The 26,564-nt window shown below is 47.8% G+C and overlaps 1 protein-coding gene across 1 annotated transcript in view; it reads left to right on the plus strand.

The window, feature by feature from the left end:
- LOC147122883 (von Willebrand factor A domain-containing protein 2-like) overlaps positions 1 to 25,950 on the plus strand; it is a 35,508-nt gene extending 9,558 nt beyond the window's left edge. Inside the window, exons 3-5 of the mRNA XM_085964681.1 lie at positions 20,099 to 20,208; positions 25,478 to 25,669; positions 25,770 to 25,950. Of these exons, the coding sequence (XP_085820807.1) occupies positions 20,099 to 20,208; positions 25,478 to 25,669; positions 25,770 to 25,950 (483 nt within the window). The remainder of the gene's footprint in view (positions 1 to 20,098; positions 20,209 to 25,477; positions 25,670 to 25,769) is intronic.
- The last annotated feature ends 614 nt before the right edge of the window (positions 25,951 to 26,564 follow it).

The following is a 26,564-nucleotide window of genomic DNA, read 5'->3' on the forward strand; positions in this document are numbered from 1 at the left end:
CTGCCCGCACCTCTTTCCCCGGCCTCCTCCACCCCCCCCCCCCCGCGGCATTGCCGGCTGCTTTCCGCGAACCCGGCACTTATCCGTGGTGCCGGGCTCATTTGCCGGCACAATCCAGCGGCGATCTCCCCGTGGCAGGCACCTCCCCCTTAAGAGAAGGAGGAGGCCTGCAGTACCGCAGCCTGCCGCTCCGCAGCGGGTGGCGCAGCGGCGCCTAGAGCGCTGAAATTCAGTTTCAGCGCCCCAAGCGGGGGCGGGCACACCCTGGAATAGCGCCCGGTTCCGACTTGGGGCGCAAAAACTGAATATCTGACGGTCGCAACTGGCTCCGCGCCCAGCGCTAACTTTTGGGCGCTAGCCAGCTGGCGGGGCCATAGTGAATTTCTAGGCCTATATGTATGTAATATATGTGTGTATATACATATGTATAGGTGTGTATGTATATATAGAGTTATAAGAAAAAGAACTTGCATTTATCTAGGGATGTGTTAGTTTGCAACACCTAAAGCTCTGATTGGCCCCCTCGATGACAAGACCTGATTGCTGATTGGTCCCCTTGGAGGACATGACACACCCAGCAGTTTCTCTGGAATGTGTAATTAGACCCTCCTGCCTACGTAATCAATTACTTTGCAAAGTGTAATTCGAGCCATTCTGACTGCCGACTCCAGACAGAACAGAGCTCACTTGGAACAGACAGGGATCACCGTCACGGGTTAAGACCTTCTCCCAACCGCAAACAAGTTCCTGCCCCCACCGCCCAAGTTCCTTTCCTTCTCCCTCCCCCGGGTACCTGACCTCCCCCCGCCCAAGTTCCTCCCCCACAGATCCCTGACCTTCTCCCCCCACAACAAGTTCCTGACCTCCCCCCCGCCCACCATAGATGGGGCATTGTGTGTGAGTCACGGATTGTTAACAGGTTTATTGGGTATGAAGTGATTAGTGGCAGTGTCATGACTTCCGGATTTCGTCCAGTCTTACCATCTGGATCACATTCTCAACCTCCCCTTTAGACCTGGATCATGCTTTTCTGCCATCTTCACTATGCTCTCTGCACTCTTTACCACCCCCCACCGAGTTCTTGACCTCCTCTCTCCCCCACCTCCGATTCCCCCCCTCTCTCCCTCCGATCCCCTCTCTCATAGAAACATAGAAGATAGGAGCAGGAGTAGGCCATTCGGCCCCTCAAGCCTGTTCCGCCATTTAATGAAATCATGGCTGATCATCCAAATTCAGTACCCTGTCCCTGCTTTCTCTCCATATCCCTTGATCCCTTTAGCCTTAGGAAATATATCTAACTCCTTCTTGAATATATTTAATGAATTGGCCTCAACTGCCTTCTCCCTCCGATCCCCTATCTCTCTCTCCAATGCCCCCTCTCACTCCCTCCGATCCACCCTCTCTCGCTCTCTCTCCCTCCGATCACCCATCTCGCCCCTCTGGCTCTCCCTCCTTCCGATTCCCCCCTCTCTCTTCCTCCGATCCCCCCTCTCTCTCCCTCCGATCCCCCCCTCTCTCCCCCTCCGATCCCCCCTCTCTCCCTTTCCCTCCGATCCCCTTCTCTCCCTCCGATCCCCCCACTCTCTCCCCCTCTGAGCCCCCCTCTCCCTTTTCCTCCAGTCCCCCCTCACTCCCTCTGATCCCCTCTCTCTCGCCCCTCTCTCCCTTTCCCTCCAAACCCCCCTCTCTCCCTCCGATCCCCTTCTCTCCCTCCGATCCCCCCTCTCTCAACCCCTCCGATCCCCCTCCCTTTTCCTCCGATACCCCCTCCCTTTCCCTCCGATCCCCCTCTCTCCCTCCAATCTCCCCTCCCTCTCGCCCCCTCTCTCCCTCCGATCCCCTCTCTCTCCCTCCGATCCCCCCTCTCTCCCCCCTCTCCCTCCTCTCTTTCCCCCTCTGATCGCCCCCTCCCTCTCTCCTCCCTCTCTCCCTCTGATCCCCTCTCTCCCCCCTCCAATCCCCCTTCTTCCTCTCTCTCCGATCCCCCCTCTACCCCCTCCTCCCTCTCTCTCCCCCTCCTCCCTCTCTTTCCCATCCCCCCTCTCTCCTCCCCTCTGATCCCCATCCCCCTCTCTCCCCCCTCTCTCTCCCTCCGATCCCCACTCTTCCCCCCCCCGATCCCCCTCTCTTTGATCCTCTCTCCGATCCTCTCTCCCTCCCCTTTCAATCCAATCTACTCCCGGGCCTTGACCCACAGGCGTTATCCCACGGCGCTGAACAAAGCGTGGCCCACGCTGCACTGCAGCCGCAACTGTGGGTACTGCGCCTGCGCGGCCGGACCTCAGTGACAGCACGCATGCGCAAAAGGGGCGGAGCCAATCGCGCGCATGCGCAGAAGGACACAAAAAATGTTCATGCAGATAATCACTTTGATTATTTTGCACTGTTATGAATTCAGGTTTGCCATTGATATCTTCTTGGGTTCACTGGTGGCAGTCGATCCTATTTTTATGGCGGCTTACAGTGCAGCTAGGACCAACCTAAAAAAGGGTATCAGGACTGCCAAAAGGAAACAGACACTGCGGATAGAGGATCATTTCCACAACAACATGGACCCCCGGCGCATGTGGCAAGGCATCCAGTCAATCACTGACTACAAGAGTAAAAACACCAGCCCCCCGGTCAGCGATGCCTCCCTTCTGGAGGAGTTTAACAACTTCTACGCTCGCTTTGACAGGGACAACAGGGAGCCGGCTACCAAAGCCTTGCCACCCCCGGAAGACCAGGTGCTCACTCTGTCGACCTCCGATGTAAGGGGTGTTCTACGCGGAGTGAACACACGTAAGGCTGCTGGACCTGATAACATCCCTGGGCGGGTACTCAAGGAATGTGCTGATCAGCTGGCTGATGTCTTCACCGCCATCTTCAATCTGTCATTGGCCCAGGCAGTAGTCCCTACATGCTTCAAGACCGCTGCCATTATTCCTGTGCCAAAGCAAACGGCTGTGATGTGTCTGAATGACTATCGACCTGTCGCACTCACACCCATCATAATGAAGTGTTTCGAGAGACTGGCCCTGGCTCACATCAAAGCCAGTGTTCCCGCCTCTCTTGACCAACACCAGTTTGCCTATCGTGCAAACAGATCAACGGAGGATGCAATCACAACTGCTCTACACTCCGCACTGAATCACTTAGACGGCAAAGAGACCTACATCAGAATGCTGTTCATAGACTACAGCTCAGCATTCAACACTATCGTCCCCAACAAGCTGGCCACCAAACTCCACACTCTTGGCCTGAACACTTCCCTCTGCAACTGGACCCTGGACTTCCTAACAAACAGACCCCAGTCTGTCAAATTAGGTAACCACACCTCCCCCCCCCGACCCTGAACACGGGGGCCCCACAAGGATGTGTGCTGAGCCCCCTCCTCTACTCCCTCTTCACCCACGACTGTGTGGCTGTTCATGGTTCCAACACCATCATCAAGTTTGCGGATGATACCACGGTGGTAGGCCAGATCACCAACAACGATGAGTCAGCCTACAGAGAGGAGGTCCAGCATCTCGTGAAGTGGTGCGCCGATAACAACCTGGCCCTCAACATCAAGAAAACCAAAGAAATCATTGTGGACTTCAGGAAGTCTAAAGGCAGAAGTCACACCCCCATCCACATCCATGGGGCTGTGGTGGAAAGGGTGGACAGCTTTAAGTTCCTCGGAGTCCACATCACGGAAGACCTCTCCTGGTCCCTCAATACCTCCTCTCTGGTGAAGAAGGCCCAGCAGCGCCTATATTTCCTAAGGAGGCTGAAGGGATGTAACCTGTCACCCCTGATCCTCTCTAACTTTTACCGCTGCACAATAGAGAGCATCCTGACGAACTGTATCACAGTATGGTATGGCAGCTGTAGCTACTATGACCGGAAAGCCCTGCAGTGGGTAGTCAAAACTGCCCAACGCATTACCGGCACCCGGCTACCGACCATAGAGCACATATACCAGAAACGCTGTTTACGGAGGTCACGGACCATCATCAAAGACCCTACCCACCCCAGCCACAGTCTGTTCGCCCTCCTGCCATCTGGGAGACGCTACAGATGCATTCGCACCCGAACGACCAGATTTAGGAACAGCTTCTTTCCCAGGGCTGTCATCCTACTGAACTCCACAAATAAACTCTAAAGCCTGCACATCTGCCAATGCACTTTATTATGTTTATGTTAATATATTACAAGCCAAATGAATGTTGAATGTTTAAATGTCTTAATCTAAATGTACACTCTCGGGAGCCGCAAGCCTACATTTCGTTGTACTGCACTTGTGCACTAACAATGACAATAAAGTTGATTATTATTATCATTATTATATCTACTTGTACAATAGCATAACCCAGCGATGTAATAATAGTGTCCTCCCGTGATCAGAATTGGATATTTGTGTCTTTCACTCATGTGCTTCTTCTAAGGTGACCTGTTAAAAATACTTGGTAAGACCAGGCCAGAATTGAATCATTAAGCTGCTTTATTTTTCTAGACAGCAAATGAACTTACAGAGTATCAATTGTAATCAACACATTGTAGGAACTGGGGTTCCTAGCCGAAGAATTGAGATCAACTCAGAAAATCAAAAACAATAAAATTTAATGAACAAACAAAGCTGTACAGGAAACTGTAGGATACAATGCAAATAGGTCTGGTCTGCTTGAAAGCCTCTCTGGAACTGCTAGAAGGTTCCGAGCTCAACTGCTAGCAGGTTCCGAGCTCAACTGCTAGCAGGTTCCGAGCTCAACTGCTAGAAGGTTCCGAGCTCTACTGCTAGAAGGTTCCGAGCTCTGACGCCATGACGTCATCACGTTCTTCCCGCCATTGAGAGATCACGTGACAGACGGCATGACGTCATCACGCGGAGTACAGGAAAGAAGCCCTAGTACAGTTAACAGATATACATTAAAGGTGCAGCCCCCAGCTGTACTACATTGCTGTAAAAGGAATTATATACAATTGTCCGTAATCCTCTGGTGGTTCCGCCACATGCGCCCCCCCAGAATTGCTTTTAACAGAGAAGGTAAGGTGAGAAGGGGGTCTGACAAGTCTGTCCGACCGGCTGCGATACCCCGGCAGCTGGAACGGAGCGCTAGAAGACGAACTGGCCGTAGGCTATGGTTGGGATGATACCGCAGGTGGAGGAGAAGAAGAGGCCGGCTGTGGTCGACCCAGTGAGGCGGGCACTGGCGACTCGGCGGATGATGGTGGACGACCACGACGAGGCGGCTGAGCGGTGATGACTGGTTCACTCAGATCCAGATGCGCCGGTTTCAACCGGTCGATGGAGATGTGGTCAGGCTTACCGCCGACGTCGACTGTGAAGGACTTGTCACCTGATGAGATGACGCGGAACGGACCTGTGTAAGGTGGTTTGTACGAGTTTTTGTGAGCATCCTGCCGAATGAACACGTATTCTGCGCTCTTAAGATCCACCGGGACATGGGAGCGCTGCAGGTCATGATGCGACGTAGGCACTGGGATGAAATTCCTAGCCGCTTCCTGGTGGCTGACGAGCTGCTGAGCTGGGGACCAGGGTTCCGTGTGAGGAGGAAGAAAATCGCCAGGCACTCTGAGTGGTTGGCCGTAAACCAGCTCTGCTGAAGAAGAATGCAGGTCATCCTTAGGCGCCGTGCGAAGACCTAGCAGCACCCAAGGGAGCCTGTCCACCCAACTAGGCCCACGGAGACTAGCACACAGTGCAGCTTTAAGGGACCTGTGGAATCTTTCACACAGACCGTTCGCCTGTGGATGGTAGGCGGCGGTACGATGAAGCTTGGTGCCCAAACCTTGAGCTACGGCGTTCCAAAGCTCAGAGGTAAATTGAGGCTCCCGGTCGGAGGAGATGTCAGCCGGTACCCCGAACCGAGCTACCCACAACGAGATGAAGGCTCTGGAGACGTCTGCCGCTGTGGTGGCAACCAAAGGAATTGCGTCTGGCCACCTGGTGGTGCGGTCTACCACGGTGAGGAGGTGAGTGTACCCGCGAGAGGAAGGGAGAGGACCAACCAGGTCCACGTGCACATGGTCGAATCGACGCACCAGAACTGGAAAAGTGGCGACTGGGGCCTTAACATGGCGTTGTATCTTGGACTTCTGGCAACTCACACAGGTATTGGTCCAATCACGGACATCGAGATGCATGCCCTTCCAGACGAATTTCTTTGCCATGAGTCGTTGTGACGCTCTCATGCCAGGGTGTGACAACCCGTGGATAGTGTCGAAAATTCTCCTGCGCCATTCGACTGGAACGATTGGACGTGGGACGTCCATCGAGATGTCACACAGGAGTGTGGTTCCTGCGGCCTGGAAACTGAAATCAGCCACTTGTAAACTGGAAGGTGCGGTCCGGTATGCCTGCACTTCAGGGTCTGCCTTCTGTTCTTTTGCCAAACCAACATAGTCGACTCCCAGGTGCACTGCATGGAGCTGGGTGCGGGAGAGACAATCCGCCACCAGGTTGTCTTTGCCCGAGACATGTTGTAGGTCGGTTGTAAATTCAGATATATACGTAAGATGACGTTGTTGCCGTGCCGACCATGGTTCCGCTGTCTTGGCCATCGCAAAAGTAAGTGGCTTGTGGTCTACAAAAGCCGTGAATGGGCGTCCTTCCAGTAGGAAGCGAAAATGGCGGATGGCCAGAAACAATGCCAACAACTCCCTATCAAAAGTACTATACTTGCGTTCGTTCTTCCGCAATTGGCGGCTGAAGAAAGCCAATGGTTGCCATGTGCCGTCGACCCACTGCTCCTGTACTGCCCCGATGGCATAATCAGATGCGTTGGTGGTAAGGGCAATGGTTGCGCCCGGAAGGGGATGTGCCAACATGGTCGCAGCAGCCAAAGCGTTCTTAGTGTCGAGGAAAGCCTGGTCCATCTGGGGTGTCCAATCGATCGGGTTTTTGCCCGGTTTACCTCTGAGGGCCTCGTACAAAGGTTGCATCAACAATGCCGCCTTGGGGACGAACCGATGATAAAAATTGACCATTCCCAGAAATTCCTGGAGGGCCCTGACGGTCTGAGGAAGAGGGAACGAGGTGACTGCTTCCACCTTCGTGGCCAGCAGGACGGCGCCTTCTGAGGTGATTCTGTGTCCCAGGAAATCAATGCTGTGCAACCCAAACTGGCACTTGGCCGGGTTGATAATAAGGCCATGTTGGCTGAGACGAGAAAAAAGGGTAATGTGTTCTTTCGTGCTGTTACTGGCAATAAGGATGTCGTCTAGGTAGACGAAGATGAATGGCAGATCGCGCAACACGGAATCCATGAGACGTTGGAAGGCTTGTGCTGCATTCTTCAGCCCAAACGGTATACGAAGGAACTCAAAGAGCCCGAAAGATGTGATGACGGCAGTTTTGGGGATGTCCTGAGGATGCACGGGCACTTGATGATAGCCTCAGACGAGGTCTACTTTGGAAAAGATGGAATTCCCTGCCAGATGGGCCGAAAAATCCTGAATGTGAGGAATTGGGTACCGATCCGGTGTGGTAGCCTCATTCAGGCGTCTGTAGTCGCCGCATGGTCGCCATCCGCCACCCGACTTAGGAACAATGTGTAATGGCGAGGACCAAGGACTATTCGAACGTCGAATAATACCCAGGCATTCCATTGTATGGAACTCCGCCTTGGCGGCTGTGAGTTTACCGGGTTCCAGCCTTCGAGCTCTCGCATAAACGGGGGATCCTGTCGTGGTAATGTGGTGCGCCACACCGTGCCTCGCGACTGAAGAAGAAAATGTGGGCCTGGTGAGCTCAGGGAACTCACTGAGAAGACGAGAGAACTCATTTGGAGATGGGACTGCACAGGCAACTGACCAAGACATCGCGGTGCTTCGGTGGCAGGGGACCGAGTGAAAAGTGGAGGCACTGATTAGCCGGCAGTGTCAGACGTCGATGAGAAACCCGTTTGCACAGAAGAAATCTGCCCCCAGAATGGCCTGTGAGACTTTTGCCATGATGAACTCCCAAACAAAACGTTGGCCGCCAAAACTCAACTGGACCCTACGCTTTCCGAACGTGCGAATGGCCGCACCATTGGCTGCCTCGAGGGGGGGGACCTTGACCGCCGGATTGAAGATCTAGCTTCGACGCTGGTAGGATACTGCACTGGGAGCCAGTATCACAGAGAAAACGTCGCCCTGACAGGGAGTCTGTAATGTATAGGAGTTTCCCTGCGGACCCGACGGCCATCGCAACTCTGGCGCATCCCTTAGGCCTTATTGATCTTCTCAGAAACCACTGGTTTGAGGTAGGTTTTTTTTTTGGTGAGAAACTGCAGGGCGGACGGCAACTTCTGGCCTTCGCACCGAAACGAGCGTGGTATGCACACCGGCCTGCAGGAGGAGGAGTCGGATTTGCTCTTGTGGGGGATGGGCGCCTCGTGGCTGCACAACATGGCTGTGTGCAGGAGCATATTTTATCCGCCTCTGCGGCGAGTTCAGCATAGTTTTGGCGCCTCGTGGCTGCACAAGATTGTTGTGAGATGGTGAATATTTTATCCGCTTCCGCGGCGAGTTCAGCACAATCCGTGTTCGTGGAATTGGCCAAGGCCGTCTGTAGTGGCTCTGGTAGTTGACAGAGAAACAGCTCGCGGAACAGAAAACATTGCGATTCCGAGCCCAAAAGCGTGAGCATTTGGCTCATGAGCTCTGAGGGTTTTGAGTCCCCGAGGCCGGGCATGGAGATAAGTCTGCGAGCGCGCTCCGACTTGGACAGACCGAAAATCTGCAGTAAACGTGCTTTTAAAGCTTCATACTTGCCATCGTTCGGTGGACTCTCGAGGAGGCTGACGACCCGCGAGGCCGTGGCGCTGTCGAGGGCGGAGACCACGTAATAATAACGGGTTGAATCCGCTGCTACTCCCCAGATTGAAAATTGGGCGTCCGCCTGGAAAAACCACGCGGCCGGTTGTTGCTCCCAAAATTGCGGCAGTTTGAGGGTGACGGCGTTCGTGTCCATGATGTAACTGCAACGAAAATTGTTCGAAGAAATCGGGGTCACCAATGTAGGAACTGGGGTTCCTAGCCGAAGAATTGAGATCGACTCAGAAAATCAAAAACAATAAAATTTAATAAACAAACGAAGCTGTACAGGAAACTGTAGGATACAATGCAAATAGGTCTGGTCTGCTTGAAAGCCTCTCTGGAACTGCTAGAAGGTTCCGAGCTCAACTGCTAGCAGGTTCCGAGCTCAACTGCTAGCAGGTTCCGAGCTCAACTGCTAGAAGGTTCCGAGCTCTACTGCTAGAAGGTTCCGAGCTCTGACGCCATGACGTCATCACGTTCTTCCCGCCATTGAGAGATCACGTGACAGACGGCATGACGTCATCACGCGGAGTACAGGAAAGAAGCCCTAGTACAGTTAACAGATATACATTAAAGGTGCAGCCCCCAGCTGTACTACATTGCTGTAAAAGGAATTATATACAATTGTCCGTAATCCTCTGGTGGTTCCGCCACAACATACTGATTCCACTCAGTTACACTTAATTCCGTATCTAGAGAAAATAATGCACTTTGCATGCCATTCCACATTGGTGGACTGTCTTAATCGTATTTTCAGAATTATCTTACTATCTGTACAACTACTGGCTATAAGAAACTGAACCCCTGCATGTTTGCCTTACACTCAGGGCAGACCCTCCTCTCCTACAGTCTGATGCTTTGTTCTCTCCAGTCAGCCTGACTCCAGTGTTAGATTTTAGTCAACCTGACTATCTTCCCTCCGTAGCAGAATTCACCAGCCTAACTTGGCTGAGTTTGAATGAATAGAGTTGTTGCAGCAACAAGTGTGAATGATCATCATAATCCTTAAAACTATCTTTCATTGTCTGCAGTACATTGGTTCAGAAGTCCTATCTGAATCTAAATCCACTCAGTTGGTAGCCCCTCGCCTCTGAGTCAGAAGGTTGTGGGTTCAAGTCTCACTCCAGGGACCTGAGCACATAAAGCTAGGCTGACACTCCAGTGCAGAGCTGAGGGAGTGCTGCACTGTCTGAGGTGCCGTCTTTTGGATGAGACGTTAAACTGAGGCCCTGTCTGCTCTCTCAGGTGGACGTAAAAGATCCCAGGGCACTATTTCAAAGAAGAGCAGGGGAATTATCCCCGGTGTCCTGACCAATATTTATCCCTCAATCAACATAACAAAAACAGAATATCTGGTCATTATCACATTGCTGTTTGTGGGAGCTTGCTGTGCACAAATTGGCTGCCACGTTTCCTACATTACAACAGTAGCTACACTTCAAAAAATGTTCTTCTTTCTTTCTTTCTGTCTCTCTCTCTCTCTCTCCTCTCCTCTCCTCTCCCAGGTGTCCTGCCCTGCCAATCTAATTCCCTTAGAACTAAGTTTAACCATATAGTAGCTTTTTTTTTTAACATATATTACACCAAAGTTCCGCTGTGGTGTCATAATCAGAAATCCAGAAATGTGACAAGCATCTTAGGACATCACAAAGTGCTTCACATCTAATTATTTACTTTTGAAGTGTGGTCACTATTGTTATGTAGGCAAACACAGCAGCAAATTTGCACACATTAATATCCCACAAACAGCAGATTTTTGGTGGTGGTGGGAATAATGTCGATACTGGGAGAACTCCTTGCTCTGTGATCTTTTCCATCTACCTGAACAGGCAGCTGAGACCACAGTTTAATGTTTCATCTGAAAGAGAGTACCTCCAGCTCTGCTCTGAAGTGTCCAGGAGTGAGGCTTGAACCCACAACATTTTGAGGCTACCAACTGGGCCAAGCTAACAAGAGATGTTTTGAAAAATAAATTTGGGATGTATTTCATATGAATAGTTAAGAATAAGGATTTAATAGACTCCTATCCTGAAGACTCTTATCCTGAAGTATTCCTTTGAACAAAATGCTTCAGTTCAAAATGCCCCATTCCTATTTAGTCATGAACCATATCATAGAACTGGACTTCAGATATTCTGCTCATTGTTTGCATATTGTGAGGATCTGCTCAGGTTAGGTAGCAGCAATATTTTACAGCATGTTATGTGACAAATGTTACTCTGGTCAAATATTAAATCAGCTGGTTTTTACTGAAATGGGCCATGGCAATAATTGTTGGCCTAGAAATTCGATTAGGCCGGAAAAAAGTTGGTGCCGCCGCGGGCCGAGATTAACAGCCACCCACACAAAAGAGCACAGGCAGCACCAGTATTTTGGTGCTGCCTGCTGATTTAAATTAGTGCCGCACAAAACCTATTGTGTAACACGCTGTTTCAGGCAGTAGTCTCAGCAGGAGGCCCAATGTAGCGTGGCCGTAGCTTCCCTGGAGCGAGGCAGCGTTCTCCTAAAGCTAGCCTGTCATTTTAGAAAGCAGTGTTGCTCCCTTAAAGCAAAAAATAACAAAATAAAAATCATTTAAAAATAGGCAGTCTTTAGCCCTTAGAGCTCAACTGCCTTTTCAAAAAAAATTAACATTAAAAATAATTCTGAAATGGCAGTCTTCGGCTCTTAAAGGTGAACTGCCGTCCACACATAAAAAAATGGTAAAAGTGCTTCAGCACTAACAAAAATTGCTCAGCAAGCCAGGGAAAGGGCACCCAGGGTTCACACTCCAGTATTGTGCAGCGGATCAACACTGCAAGAGAGGTCCTCTACCCCTGAAAGAACAATGTGGGACCAGATCACCGAGGCCATCACTGCCAGCAGTGTTGACCCCATGACATGGCTCCAGTGTCCAAAGAAGTTTCATGACCTCAGACCAGTGGTCAAAATGTTGAAAGGGGAATTGGGGTTGTGGTCACTGGTACTGCAGGCTGATGATTCCATCCCGGATATCACGGCTAGAAAGTGCTGGGTTGCATCCTTCCTTCCGCTTCCTCCTCTTCTGCTTCTTTCTCTTCTGCATCTTCCTCTTCTGCTTCTTCCTCTTTCCTCTGCGAGCAGCTTGTCCTCTTTGCTCCCTCTGTTTGATCTCCATGTGCCCCCCAGGACTGCTTCTTTCTCTGAGGCCTTCCTTTACCATCCAAAGCCTTGCAAGTGCCCAGCAGCATTCCCTGCACTCCCTGCGCACTTTAAAAACTTTTTAGAAGTATTGCACCAAGCCACTACTTAAATTAAAAAAAAAATTTAAGTTCAAATCTTAAATCCAAACTTATCTGAAAGATGTGTATGTCCTTTTAAGAAGCGCTGATAGCAGGGCTGCTTCATGCACGCTTTTATGTGTGTGCTTAGGACACAGCATAATTGAGAGTGAGAATGTCCAAATTAGCAGTTGCCAGTCAATTCAGGCATTGCACGCCGATTGATGTCATGATCTGCTTATTTAAATTTGAGAGGCCACGCTGTCAATGTAAGCACTATGGCCCTTATCAAAATAGCAGTCACCATGTCCCGCTCCGGAAGTGGGCGGAAGTAAAGCGGCTGCCATTTTTTCTACCAAACCGGCTTTAACGGCCAGAAATTTAATTTAATTAAATTTAATTTAAGGGGGAGAAATTCGGTATCACACCATTTGGGGCTCAATTATCAGCCGGGCGCAAAGTTTAGCACCTGGTGCTAATTATCACCTCCGACTGCAAACTTGGCTTCTATCGCCCCTGGAGGTGATTGGAGCACTAAATCAGACGGTACACACCTTTCTAAAGGCGCTAATGCTGAGGAGCGAGGCACTACCTCAGAGCGCTGGCAAAGCTCATGTGATGTCAGTCAGCAATGGAACACAGACACACTGGTGCCGGCCAGTTCTTAAAGGGGAGGGTCGATCTTGCTCTCCATCCACACTCTGCTCATTGCAGCCTTGAATCCTAGCTTGGAGAGACCTGTACATCAAATCTGCTGAAAAGAACAATGGAGAGGTCCAGGGAAAGAGCTCAGAGTGCAGCCCCCATAGTCTCTTCTAAATCGATGCAAGGAAGGCCAAATCAAAATGAACTTGTAAAGTGCTGCTCAGTACCCAATACTCCTTCACACAGCATTGAATCACTCCAGAAGTCTCTCTCTCTCTCTCTCAGAATGCGTGGTGCAAAAATGCCACAGACAAAAAAAGGCAGGAAGCAGTCGCCTTTAAATAACGCTCCCCTAGTCCCTTCCCAACTGTAAAATGCTCCCCTCAACCTGTCGTTGCTAGTGGCAGGCGGTTAGGCAGGGGGTGCCACTCAGAATGTAGTCCGGGGCGCTACCGGGGCGTTGCACACTCGACTGACGTCACGATCTGTGGGTGCAGGAGATCATGGCGGTACTGTTTAGCACCACCGCAAAATGTCTGGTCAATTTCGTGAGCGGCGCAAACATCGCCACGCCTGGGTGCTAGTTGCTTTGCGCCCCATTAGCGCCCTCTTAGGGTACCGACGGGTGGCGCAAAGCAACCGAATTTTTCCCCCTAAATGTTTAGGCCGATATGCCTTAAACCTAGCATTCAGTATCAGTTAGTTATTGAAATAAAGAATAGATTTGCCTTTCTAATCTAGGCTTTATTAACTTAAAAATCCTGTAGCACATCTTTCAACATCCAGTCCCAACTAAAGGCTGGAAAGAACTGAATTTAAGATGGCCACCACAAATCACATGACATCAACTACCAATGAGATTACAGCATATATCCCAAGGCAGGAAACAAACAACCAATCACAATACTTCTTACTAAACATAAAGAATAATCACCACATTCACCCCTCTTAAAATATCCTCCAACCTAAATAACCTTTACAATTTATAATTAATTATTTACAACTAAAACTATGCACAGACAAAATAAAACTATTCAACATGACACAATACTAAGTGAGCAACAACAAATAGTAACTTGCACATAAGTATTAAGTAACTCTCAACTAAAACAATATAATATAATATTTCAACAATTTTAAAACATTACTATCAATTTAAAAGTCCATTTTCAATCGGTCGACCGGATATCTTGTTCGTGTCGACCTTCTTAACCTTGGTGAAATTCCTTGCCCTCCCACACCAGGAGACACAGAAGTATCTTCTGCAGGAAGGCTATCCATATCCCGATTTTCAACGGTTTCCGGATTAGAAATCCCATCAGGAGGTAAACTGGGACGGTCATGAACATCCATCGAGGGCTGACTAATAGAAGTATAATTATCTGCAGTCGGATTGGAAATATTCGTAGTATCTGTAACAGCATCCACATTATCTGAATCATGACGATTGTTAATATCCTCAGAAGAGGGCTGGCCACCACAAGGAGCCAAGTCTTTAATTGAAACGGTACTTTCTTTCCCATCTTGGAATCGAATATGAGCATATTGGGAATTTGCCTCCAACAGCTCCACCTCCTCCACTAAAGGATCATATTTTGACAATCTAACATGGCGTCGAAGCAGCACAGGTCCCTGCATAGTAAGCCATGAAGGTACCGAATATCCCGTAGTAGATCTCCGCGGATAGTTAAAGAGCCTTTCATGGGGGGTCACATTAGTAGCCGTTGAAAGCAATGATCTAATGGAATGCAGGGCATCAGGCAGTACCATTTCCCACTGTGTATTCTTAAGGTTCCGGGATGTCAAAGCCAACATAACTGCCTTCCAGATCACCCCATTGTATCGTTCGCACTGTCCATTACCCTGGGGATTATACGGGGTAGTTCTGCTAGTAGAAATTCCCCGACTCTGAAGGTATTCCTTCAACTGGGAAGACATAAAAGAACTTCCCTGATCTGAATGGATATACGCAGGCATCCCAAAGATGACAAAAAGTTGTCAGACATTTGATAACTGCAGCAGCTGATACATCTGCGCAAGGAAAAGCAAAAGGGAACCTTGAAAACTCATCCACAACAGTAAATATATATCGGTTTTGAGTAGTTCACATCACAGAATCACAGAAACCCCACAGTGCAGATAGAGGCCATTTCGGCCCATCGAGCCTGCACCGACACATATCCCACCCGATCCCCGTAATCCCTACACCAACACATATCCCACCCTATCCCCGTAACCCCACGTATTTAATCCCCCTAACACTAAGGGTCAATTTATCATAGCCAATCAACCTAACCTGCACATCTTTGGACTGTGGGAGGAAACCGGAGCACCCGGAGAAAACCCACGCAAACACGGGGAGAATGTGCAAACTCCACACAGACAGTCGCCCGAGGCCGGATTCGAACCTGGGTCCCTGGCGCTGTGAGGCAACAGTGCTAACCACTATGCCACCGTTGAAGGAAGAGGCCCCTTAAAATCAACGCTCAAATGTTCAAAAGGAGAAGTAGCCTTTATAAGATGAGCTCGTTGAGGCTTAAAGAAATTCGGTTTACACCGAGCACAGATAGAACATGATGAAGTCATCCGCTTGACGTCTTCAACTGAAAAGGGCAAATTCTTACTGCGTACGAAGTGTATCATCCTCGTAACCCCAGGATGGCATAAGGCATTGTGAAGATTAATAAGCGTATCTCCGTGAATCACAGAACAATAAGCCCTCGACAGCGCATCAGCAGCAACATTATCCTTCCCCGGACGATTAACTATATCAAAATGGTAACATGCCAACTCAATCCTCCACCTCATTATTTTATCATTCTTAATCTTTCCAAAATGTTTGACATCAAACATAAAGGACACAGACTTTTGATCAGTTACCAATGTAAAATGTCGCCCCGATAAATAATGTCTCCATTTACGCAGTGCTTCTACTATTGCATACGCCTCTTTCTCTATTGAAGAATGCCTTTTTTCACTATTGTTCAAGGTACGTGAGAAAAAGGCCACAGGTCTTCCATTTTGGTTCAGAGTAGCCCCAATTGCAAAATCAGAAGCGTCCGTCTCAATCACAAAAGGAACCTGCTCATCAATAGAATGCACAACTGCTCCAAGGATATCCTTTTTAAAATTATCAAAACACGTCCTGGCCTCCCATGATAGAGGATATGTCGTAACCTGAATAAGAGGCCGGATCTTCTGTGAAAAATTTGCAATCCAATTAGAATAGTAAGAAAACAGTCCAACAACTCGTTGCAAAGCCTTAGAATTAGTAGAACAAGGTAAATCAATCAATGGCCGCAGACATTCTGGGTCTGGTTTAATCTTGTTTCCCGAGATAATGTACCCCAGTAGATTTACCTCAGTGGTCGAAAAGGTACACTTCTCTTTATTGAAAGTTAAACCAACTTTTTCCGCAGCTTGAAGGAATCTTTCTAAATTAGAATCATGTTCCACCCTTGATTTGCCACATCTAAGTATGAAAAGGTGTCAGAGAGAGAGTTATCACTTATAAAAGCATCCATTGCCCGTTGAAAACAAGCAACACCATTAGTAACACCAAATGGTATTCGGCAAAACTGATACCGCTTTCCACCAGCCTCAAAGGCCGTATATGGTTGATCCTTCTTAACAATAGGAATCTGATGATAAGCACTCTTTAGGTCAATAGTGCTAAAAACCTTATACTGAGATACTTTATTGATAAGCTCATCAATCTTAGGCAAAGGGTACGCATCTAATTGAGTATACCTATTAATAGTTTGGGAATAGTCTATCACCATTCATTTCTTATGTCTCTCGTTAGTCGTGACAACTACCCGTGCCCGCCAAGGCGAACAACTAGGTTCAATGATTCCTTCCAATAAGAGACGTTGAACTTCAGAATTAATAAATTCTCTATCCTGACTGCTATACCTTCTTGACTTGGTAGCAATTGGCTTACAATTCGGCATCAAATTGGAAAAAAGTGATAATGGAGAAATGGATAAAGAGGTTAATCCACAAATAGATAAAGGTGGCTTAGTCCCTCTAAATGAAAGACTGAGAGACTCGTGTAACTGAAGCACATCATGACCAATCAAAATATCCGCACAGAGATTAGGCAAAACAGATAGGCGTATATCAGTATACATATTACCTAGAAGAATCAATTTCACAAGGCAACAACCAGCTACTTGTGAAGTGAGAGTCGTCTGAGCCATACACACCTGATAGGAAACAGGCGAAATTTTCAAATGCTTCTCCTTTGCAAACTGAAGACTTATAAAACTCTCGGTACTGCCCGTATCTATAAGGGCCTTCACTTCCAACCCATTAACTTGGGCCATAACTATAGCTTTGTTTAGGCCATGAGCAAATGCAGCAGAAATTGATGCAATAAATGCCCTATCTAAAGGCTGAATAGTCACAGAGGAGGTAATTGAACCTGATGATTTACACACACGTGCGTAATGACCTCTCTTGCCGCATTTACTACACACAGCCTCCCGAGCAGGACACTTCAGACGAGGGTGCCGGACGTTCCCACAAAAATAACACTTCTGAATCCTAGAGGCAACAGCCGCTGAAGTAGAAACTGTTTCAGAATCTAGTAAGCCACTCCTATTAAGTCCACATAATTCCCTTTCATCCGGAACTGCCAAAACCACAGTCACAGGCCGATTAAAAAGAGCATAAGAATCCGAACTTCTCTGAGCCACATCCAATGTAGAAGCTTGCTCAAAAGCACTCTTAAGATCCAAAGTCTTATTTTCTAACAACCGCTGACGAATTGATCTAGACAGTAATCCATTAATAAAAGCATCCCGTACCGATTCTTCCTTATATTCTTCAGCCGTCACGGCCTTATAATTACAGTTAACACTAAGGCACCGACGTGCTTGTAAATAAGTATCCAAAGATTCTCCCACCTGCTGCCTATGGGCAGATAGAAGGTGACATGCAAATACCTCATTCTTTGGTTTAACAAAAATCTTTTCCAATGTAGAAATAGCCAGTTCGTAAGTTTTACAGTCCAAAATATACTTATACACATCCGGAGCAATGTAGTTGATCAGCATATTCAGCTTATTTAGAGACTCTTGATCCAACATGCCCAAAAAGTTTTTAAATGTACAATACCAGTGTTTCCATTTATCATCCACTCCTGCAGAATTAGGGTCAGCATTGAATCGTTCTGGTTGAAGATATCGCTCCATTCTGACATAAAGTTAATAAATTGAAATAAAGAATAGATTTGCCTTTCTAATCTAGGCTTTATTAACTTAAAAATCCTGTAGCACATCTTTCAACACCCAGTCCCAACTAAAGGCTGGAAAGAACTGAATTTAAGATGGCCACCACAAATCACATGACATCAACTACCAATGAGATTACAGCATATATCCCAAGGCAGGAAACAAACAACCAATCACAATACTTCTTACTAAACATAAAGAATAGTCACCACAGTTATACAGTGCAAAAGGCTACACTTGTCATAAACGGAAATTTTCATGTTTTGTGAGTCAAGTGTCTCTGGAATTTTGGGTGTAGTTTCAGAGAATATCGCTCTAACAAGTCTGAACAAAACTGAAATTTGAGCAGTTAAGACAAAAACCGTGGCCAAGATTTTCCATGGGGGGGGGTGTCAGCAGGTACGATCGGTGGCAGGTCGGGACTCCGCTGTGACCCCGCTGCCACGCGCCTTTCCCTGATGTTCGGTCTGTCAGCGCTGAGCAGACCCAACACGCAGTGGCGGGGGACCCAATTCAGGTAATTATGACCTTGTTTAGAGATCATTAAGAATACATTTGAGCTCACCTTTTGATTTTACCATAAAGCATCCCTACAATGTGCTCACCCACGGGGTCCATGCTGTTCGTGGACCACGTCTGTCAAGCTGAATCATCTGTTGAGTTGACATCTTCAAATGTACAGTAATAGCTCCCACCTTACAGAGATATCTTCCCTCAGCCACAAGCTCTTCCTCACTGCATTTCCACAACAGATTCACCACACTGCAAGTCTTTACGCAAGTCTCCATCCAGTCTGACCTCATTACCTCTCTCACCATTGACAGATCGCTTCTGTCATCTCTACTTCACCTGCCATCTATTCCACAGCATGGGTGTCCTTTATACTGTCTCAACTTGGTCCTCCGAATCCCACCACGATCAGCCGCAGCACCAGCAGCACCAGGCACACCAGCAGCACCAACAACAAGACCAACCTTCTCTGCAATCACCCGATGCTGTACATGACACAGGGCATCAGCACCCGACCACATTGCTGCCCAGGAGGCCAGGGATGGCCTACCATAGCCAGATTTACTTCACTTGATGCAGTACACCCTGGCATCAGGTTGGCACCACCTCACACAAACACCATAAAGCGCCTCTACAATGTCCAAGCCATTTCTTTCACACTCATCACCATTGCGGGGAGTACCGTTATGTTTTACCAGTCACTGCAACTCACTAAGCCACTTCCAAAGGTGCACACAAATCTGTCCAAGAATGCACAGTGTTGAAAATAAAGGTTTCAATGTTTGACACCACATTAACAGAATCTTTACATGAACATTGCATAAAACAACCAACTGCCTACCCTTGTGTGTTGTTCGTTGATATGATTGCACTAGGATGAGGGTGAGTGTGAGGTGTGGCTAGTGAGATGGGGATGCGATAATGTAGAAAGAGAGGGATGGGTGGAGGTGCAAGGTAAGTTGGCATGAGTAAGGATGTGTGGAAGTAGGGTAGGGAAGGCCGTGTGATGGGGATGTGATGAGAGGCACAGCAGGATGAAAGTGAGTGTGGCTTTGTACTAACATTTCATGATCTACTGAGATAATTGAAACATTGGCGGCACTGCACCCAGGTCCTCCTGACCACATCCCTGCTTGTGTCCTCTGCAATGTGAAATCAGGCTGTGTTGATCTCCTGGGGAGGTCTCTTCCACCCATAGGAAGGGAAGAGGACCTCCCTGCGTGCTGTGACTCCTTCCATAAGCACATGGAGGGAGTCATGGGAGAGCCTGGGTGCAGCCCTGTGCCTTTGTGCAGTCATTATCAGCACCTCAATGCTGTAGAATACTGACAGCACAAATGCCAAAATATATTTGTCCATGGTCGCTTTTAGGAAACCGGCTGATGACGCATCATCAAATGACGTTACCAGACCCGCTTCCTCTAATTGGCTAGGAAACCCACTGAGCGGGCTTAACAAGCCCTATCAAGGGCAATTCATTTTCCAGAGTGGGATGGAGCCAGCAGCGGGGTTGGGACCCGCCACCAAGGTCACCTGCCACAGACCCGCCGAGGTCAGTAAAATCGCGGCCTGTGTCATTTAATTCCCACTGCACCAGTTATATTGGTTATGGTTGTCGTGTCTGTCTATCTTCAAGTTTAGTTTTGTACCCTGTTAAAGGTCTTATTTATTCTCAAATAGGTTCGTATTGGAGTGATTCAGTTCAGTTCAAAACCAAAAGTAGAATTTGGATTGGAAACCTACCCGACAAGAGAAGAAGCAAAAGAAGCTATTAAAAAGATTTCCTTCAGGCATGTATGGCCACTGTATAACTAGTGGAAAGTAATAATTCATATATTTTTTTATTCATTCATGAAATGTGGGCATTGCTGACAAGGCCAGGATTTATTGGCCATCCATAATTGCCCTTGAAAAGGTGGTGGTGAGCCGCCTTCTTGAACCACTGCAGTCCGTGTGGTGAAGGTGCTCCCACAGTGCTGTTAGGGAGGGAGTTCCAGGATTTTGACCCAGCGACGATGAAGGAACGGCGATATATTTCTAAGTCAGGATGGTATGTGACTTGGAGGGGAACTTGCAGGTGATGGTGTTCCCATGTGCCTGCTGCCCTTGTCCTTCTAGGTGGTAGAGGTCGCAGGTTTGGGAGGTGCTGCCGAAGAAGCCTTGGCGAGTTGCTGCAGTGCATCCTGTAGATGGTACATACTACAGCCACAGTACGCTGGTGGTGGAGGGAGTGAATGTTTAAGGTGGTGGATTAGGTGCCAATCAAGTGGGCTACTTTCTCTTGGATGGTGTCGAGCTTCTTGAGTGTTGTTGGAGCTGCACTCATCCAGGCAAATGGAGAGTATTCCATCACACTCCTGACTTGTGCCTTGTAGATGGTGGAAAGGCTTTGGGGAGTCAGAAGGTGAGACACTCACCGCAGAATACCCAGCCTCTGACCTGCTCTTGTTGCCACAGTATTTATGTGGCTCGTCCAGTTAAGTTTCTGGTCAATGGTGACCCCCAGGATATTGATGGTGGGGGATTCAGCGATGGTAATGCCGTTGAATGTCAAGGGGTGGTGGTTAGACACTCGCTTTTCAGAGATGGTCATTGCCTGGCACTTGTGTGGCACGAATGTTACTGGCCACTTATCAGCCCAAGCCTGAATGTCGTCCACGTCTTGCTGCATGCGGGCATGGACTGCATCATTATCTGAGGAGTTGCGAATGGCACTGAACACTGTGCAATCATCAGTGAACATCCCCACTTCTGACCTTATGATGAAGGGAATAGTCATTGATGAAGCAGCTGAAGATGGTTGGGCCTAGGACACTGCCCTGAGGAACACCTGCCGCGATGGCCTGGGGCTGTGATGATTGACCTCCAACCACCACAATCATCTTCCTTTGTGCTAGGTATGACTCCAGCCAGTGGAGAGTTTCCCCCCCACCGATTCCCATTGACTTCAGTTTTACTAGGGCTCCTTGATGCCACACTTGGTCAAATGCTGCCTTTATGTCAAGGGCAGTCACTCTCACCTCACTTCTGGAATTCAGCTCTTTTGTCCATGTTTGGACCAAGGATGTAATGAGGTCTGGAGCCGAGTGGTCCTGGCAGAACCCAAACTGGGCATCATTGAGTAGGTTATTGGTGAGGAAGAGCTGCTCGATAGCACTGTCGACGACACCTTCCATCACTTTGCTGATGATTGAGAGTAGACTGATGGGGCGGTAATTGGCCAGATTGGATTTGTCCTACTTTCTCTGGACAGGACATACCTGGACAGTTTTCCACATTGTCGGATAGATGCCAGTGTTATAGCTGTACTGGAACAGCTTGGCTAGAGGTGCGGCTAGTTCTGGAGCACAAGTCTTCTGCACGATAGCCAGGATGTTGTCGGGGCCCATTGCCTTTGCTGTATCCAGTGCACTCAGCCATTTCTTGATATCACATGGAGTGAATCAAATTGGCTGAAGACTGGCTTCTGTGGTGGAGGGGACCTCAGGAGGAGGCCGATATGGATCATCCATTCGGCACTTCTGGCTGAAGATGGTTGCGAACGCTTCAGCTTTGTCTTTTGCACTCACGTGCTGGGCTCCGCCATCATTGAGGATGGGATATTCAGGGAGTCTCCTCCTCCCGTTAGTTGTTTAATGATCCACCACCATTCACGACTCGATGTGGCAGGACTGCAGAGCTTTGATTTGATCCATTGATTGTGGGATCGCTTAGCTCTGTCTATATCATGCTGCTTCTGCTTTTTAGCATGCTATGTGGTCCTGTGTTGCAGCTTCCCCAGGTTCGCACCTCATTCTTAGGTACGCCTGGTGCTGCTCCTGGCATGCTCTTCGACACTCCTCATTGAACCAGGGTTGGTCCCCTGGCTTGATGGTAATGGTAGAGTGAGAGATATGCCAGGCCATGAGGTTACAGATTGTGGTGGAATACAATTCTGATGCTGCTGATGGCCCACAGCACCTCATGGATGCTCAGTTTTGAGCTGCTAGATCTGTTCTGAATCCCATTTAGCACGATGGTAGTGCCACACAACACGATGGAGGGTGTCCTCAGTGTGAAGACGGGACTTCATCTCCACAATGACTGTGCGGTGGTCACTGCTGCCAATGCTGAAGGATAGATGCAGCTGCGACAGGTAGATTGGTGAGGATGAGGTCAAGTATGGTTTTCCCTTGTGTTGGTTCTCTCACCACCGGTCGCAGGCCCAGACTGGCAGTTATGTCCTTCAGGACTCATCCAGCAGTGGTGCTACCGAGCCACTCTTAGTGATGTACATTGAAGTCCCCCACCCAAAGTACATTCTGTTACCTTACTACCCTCAGTGCTTCTTCCAAGTGGTGTTCAACATGGAGGAGTACTGATTCATCAGTTGAGGGAGAGCAGTAGGTGGTAATCAGCAGGAGGTTTCCTTGAGTCTTCATGGGGTCCGGAGTCAATGTATGAGGACTCCCAAGGGCCACTCCTTCCCAACTGTATACCACTGTGCAGCCACCCCTGGTGGGTCTGTCCTGCCGGTGGGACAGGACATACACATGGATGGTGATGGAGGAGTTTGGGACATTGGCTGAAAGATATGATTCTGTGAGTGACTGTCAGGCTGTTGCTTGACTAGTCTGTGGGACAGCTCTCCCAATTTTGGCACAAGTCCCCAGATGTTGGTGAGGAGGACTTTGCAGGGTCGATTGGGCTGGGTGTGCCGTTGTGATATGTGAAGAGATCTATAGATATGTGAAGAGAAAAAGATTGGTAAAGTCAAGCATAGGTCCCTTGCAGTGGGGAATTTTTAATGGGGAACAAATAAATGGCAGACCAATTAAATACATACTTTGGTTCTGTCTTCACAAAGGAGGACACAAATAAACTCCCAGAGATGTCGGGGAACATAGGGTCTAATGAGAGGGAGCAACTGAATGAAATCAGTATTTGTAGGGAAATGGTGTTAGGGAAATTGGCGGGATTGAAGGCCGATAAATCCCCAAGGCCTGATAATCTACATCCTAGGGTACTTAAGGAAGTGGCCCTAGAAATAGTAGATGCATTGCTGGTCATCTTCCAAAATTCTATAGAATCTGGAACAGTTCCCATGGATTGGAGGGTAGCTAATGTAACCCCACTATTTAAAAAAGGTGTTAGAAAAAAAACGGGGAATTATAGACTGGTAAGCCTGACATCGGTAGTGGGGAAAATGCTAGAGTCCATTATAAAAGATGTAATAGCAGAGCACTTGGAAAACAATGACAGGATCGGACAAAGTCAACATGGATTTACAAAAGGTAAATCATGCTTGACTAATCTACTGGAATTTTTTGAAGATGTAACTGGTAGAATAGATAAGGGAGAACCAGTGGATGTGGTGTATTTGGACTTTCAGAAGGCTTTCGATAAGGCCCCGCATAAGAGACGTGCAAAGTTAAAGCACATGGGATTGGGGGCAAGGTACTGACTTGGATAGAGAACTGGTTGGCAGACAGGAAGCAAAGAGTTGGAATAAACGGGTCTTTTTCCAAGTGGCAGGCAGTGACTAGTGGGGTACCGCAGGGATCAGTGCTAGGACGCCAGTTATCACAATATATATTAATGATCTAGACGAGGGAACTCGATGTAATATCTCCAAGTTTGCAGACAACACAAAGCTGGATGGGCGTGTGTGCTGTGAGGAGGATGCAGAGAAACTCCAGTACGATTTGGACAGGTTGGGCGATTGGGCAGATGCATGGCAGATGCAGTATAATGTGGATAAATGCGAGGTCATTCACTTTGGTGGCAAAAACAGGAAGGCAGACTATTATCTGAACGGCAATAGATTGGGACAAGGGGAAGTGCAAAGAGACCTGGGTGTCCTTGTGCACCAGTCGCTGAAGGTAAGCATGCAGGTGCAACAGGCGGTTAAGAAGGCAAATGGTATGCTGGCCTTCATGACGAGAGGATTCGAGTACAGGAGCAAGGATGTCTTGCTGCAGTTGTACAGGGCCTTGGTGAGACCACAGCTTGAGTATTGTGTGCAGTTTTGTCGCCTTATCTGAGGAAGGATGTTCTTGCCATGGAGGGAGTGCAGCGAAGATTCACCAGACTGATACCTGGGATGGCAGGAATGACGTATGAAGAGAGATTGGGTCGATTAGGCTTATATTTGCTAGAGTTTAGAAGAATGAGAGGGGATCTCATTGAAACTTATAAAATTCTAACAGGACTAGACAGACTAGATGTAGGAAGACTGTTCCCGATGGCGGGGGAGTCCAGAACCAGGTGTCACAGTCTAAGGATAAGGGGTAAGCCATTTAGGACTGAGATGAGGAGGAATTTCTTCACCCAGAGAGTGGTGAACCTGTGGAATTCTCTACCACAGAAGACAGTTGAGGCCAATTCATTAAATATATTCAAGAAGGTGTTAGATATATTTCTTAAGGCTAAGGGGATCAAGGGATATGGGGAGAAAGCAGGGGCAGGGTACTGAATTTGGATGATCAGCCATGATCGCATTGAATGGCAGAGCAGGCTCGAGGGGCCGAATGGCCTACTTCTGCTCCAATCTTCTATGTTTCTATGTTGTCGTGTCAGTAGCCAATGCCAGGTGGTCCATCCGGTTTCATTATATTTTTGTTTTTCATAGTGTTTTTTAAAAAAACTGAGTGGCTTGTCAGGCCATTTCAGAGGGCAGTTAAGAGTCAACCACATTCTGTGGGTCTGGAGTCACATATAGGACAGACCAGGTAAGGATGGTAGATTTCCTTCCCAGATGGGTTTTTAAATGGATAGTTTCATGGTCACCATTACTGATACTAGCTTTTTATTCCAGATTTATTTAATTAACTGAATTTGAATTCCCCAGTTGCTGTGGTGAGATTTGAACTCACATCTCTGAAAAGTCATTAGTCCAGATCTCTGGAGTATTAGTCCAGTAACATAACCAACATGCTACCATTCCCTATTCATATAAAATGCTTTACATGTACATGATACATTCCTGGAATATAGAACCGTAACTTTACATTAAACTCCAAACTTCAAAAGTTCTCTCAAAAGAATTAACCTATTGTTTTCTCTCAATGTTTCATTTAGGGGTGGTAGCACTGAGGTTGGTAGAGCTATGAAGTACGTGCTACGCAAAGGGTTTCATGGAGGACGGAAAGATGCTCCGAAAATCATTGTCATTCTCACTGATGGTAAATCACAAGACAATGCAACAGTGCCATTGAGGTTTGCTCGGAACAGTGGAATGACAATATTTGCTGTTGGAATCAAGCATCCAGGGTAAGAACATAATATTGTGTTGAGAGAAAGCTGTGATCCTGATTTTATTTTTGAGCAACAATTGCTGCATTGCTCTCAGCCGCTGTTGTGCCTTCTGTAGGTGGAAAGAACTGGACAGTTTAGCCAGCGTTCCCAGTGAAATGCATGTGTTCTATGCAGAACACTATAATGATGCTGTCAACGGTTTGTACACCACACTGACACAGTCTACAGTCTGCTTTGATGTGCATCCAGGTAGGCAGCATTGCTCTGAATCATCTCTTCGAGATACAATGCAGTAAATTTAAGTACGTGCTTGACATGTCTAGAAATATTATTACAGGTTAATTTCCCAATTTTGCGCTCCCATTGGAAATGTGGGCATGCACAGTGCATGATTTTCCAACCATTTAAATTGTGCGCTGTGCACAGTCAAATTTCCAATACGTTCTTCCAGTGGGGAGGGCTTTCCGCTGACAGTGCAAAGTCAGACTATCCCCTCTATTGTGTACACTATGGAACGTGTTCCGCCTGCAATGTAACTGTAACTTCGAAATGACTGTTGCCAGTATGACCGGACAAACATGCTCACATGACATTCCGCTGCCCACCCTTTTAATGGAGGCAGTAATCCGTTTATTTTAAACGTGTCAGTGTCTCCATTAAAATAACAAACAGTAGAATATCAAACAAACACATTAACAGGTTGTCCACTAATCCCACCAGCTGTAATTTTTACGTTTATGTCTGTAATTAGCTTTTGCCTATACTTCTCATTTAGGGTCAGTGTAGAAGCTGAAGGTTTTCTTTAATTTCAATGAAGTTTTGGGCTCAGAGTCTGAATGATCCACACCACAGATGTTCACATTGGCTTGTGCCTTGTCTGCCTCATAACATCTTACAGCTCTATGGCCTC

Source organism: Somniosus microcephalus, chromosome 2 (genome assembly GCF_052327205.1).
Source record: "Somniosus microcephalus isolate GS21.2 chromosome 2, FLI_Smic_1.0, whole genome shotgun sequence".
In the NCBI taxonomy this organism is placed as follows: domain Eukaryota; kingdom Metazoa; phylum Chordata; class Chondrichthyes; order Squaliformes; family Somniosidae; genus Somniosus; species Somniosus microcephalus.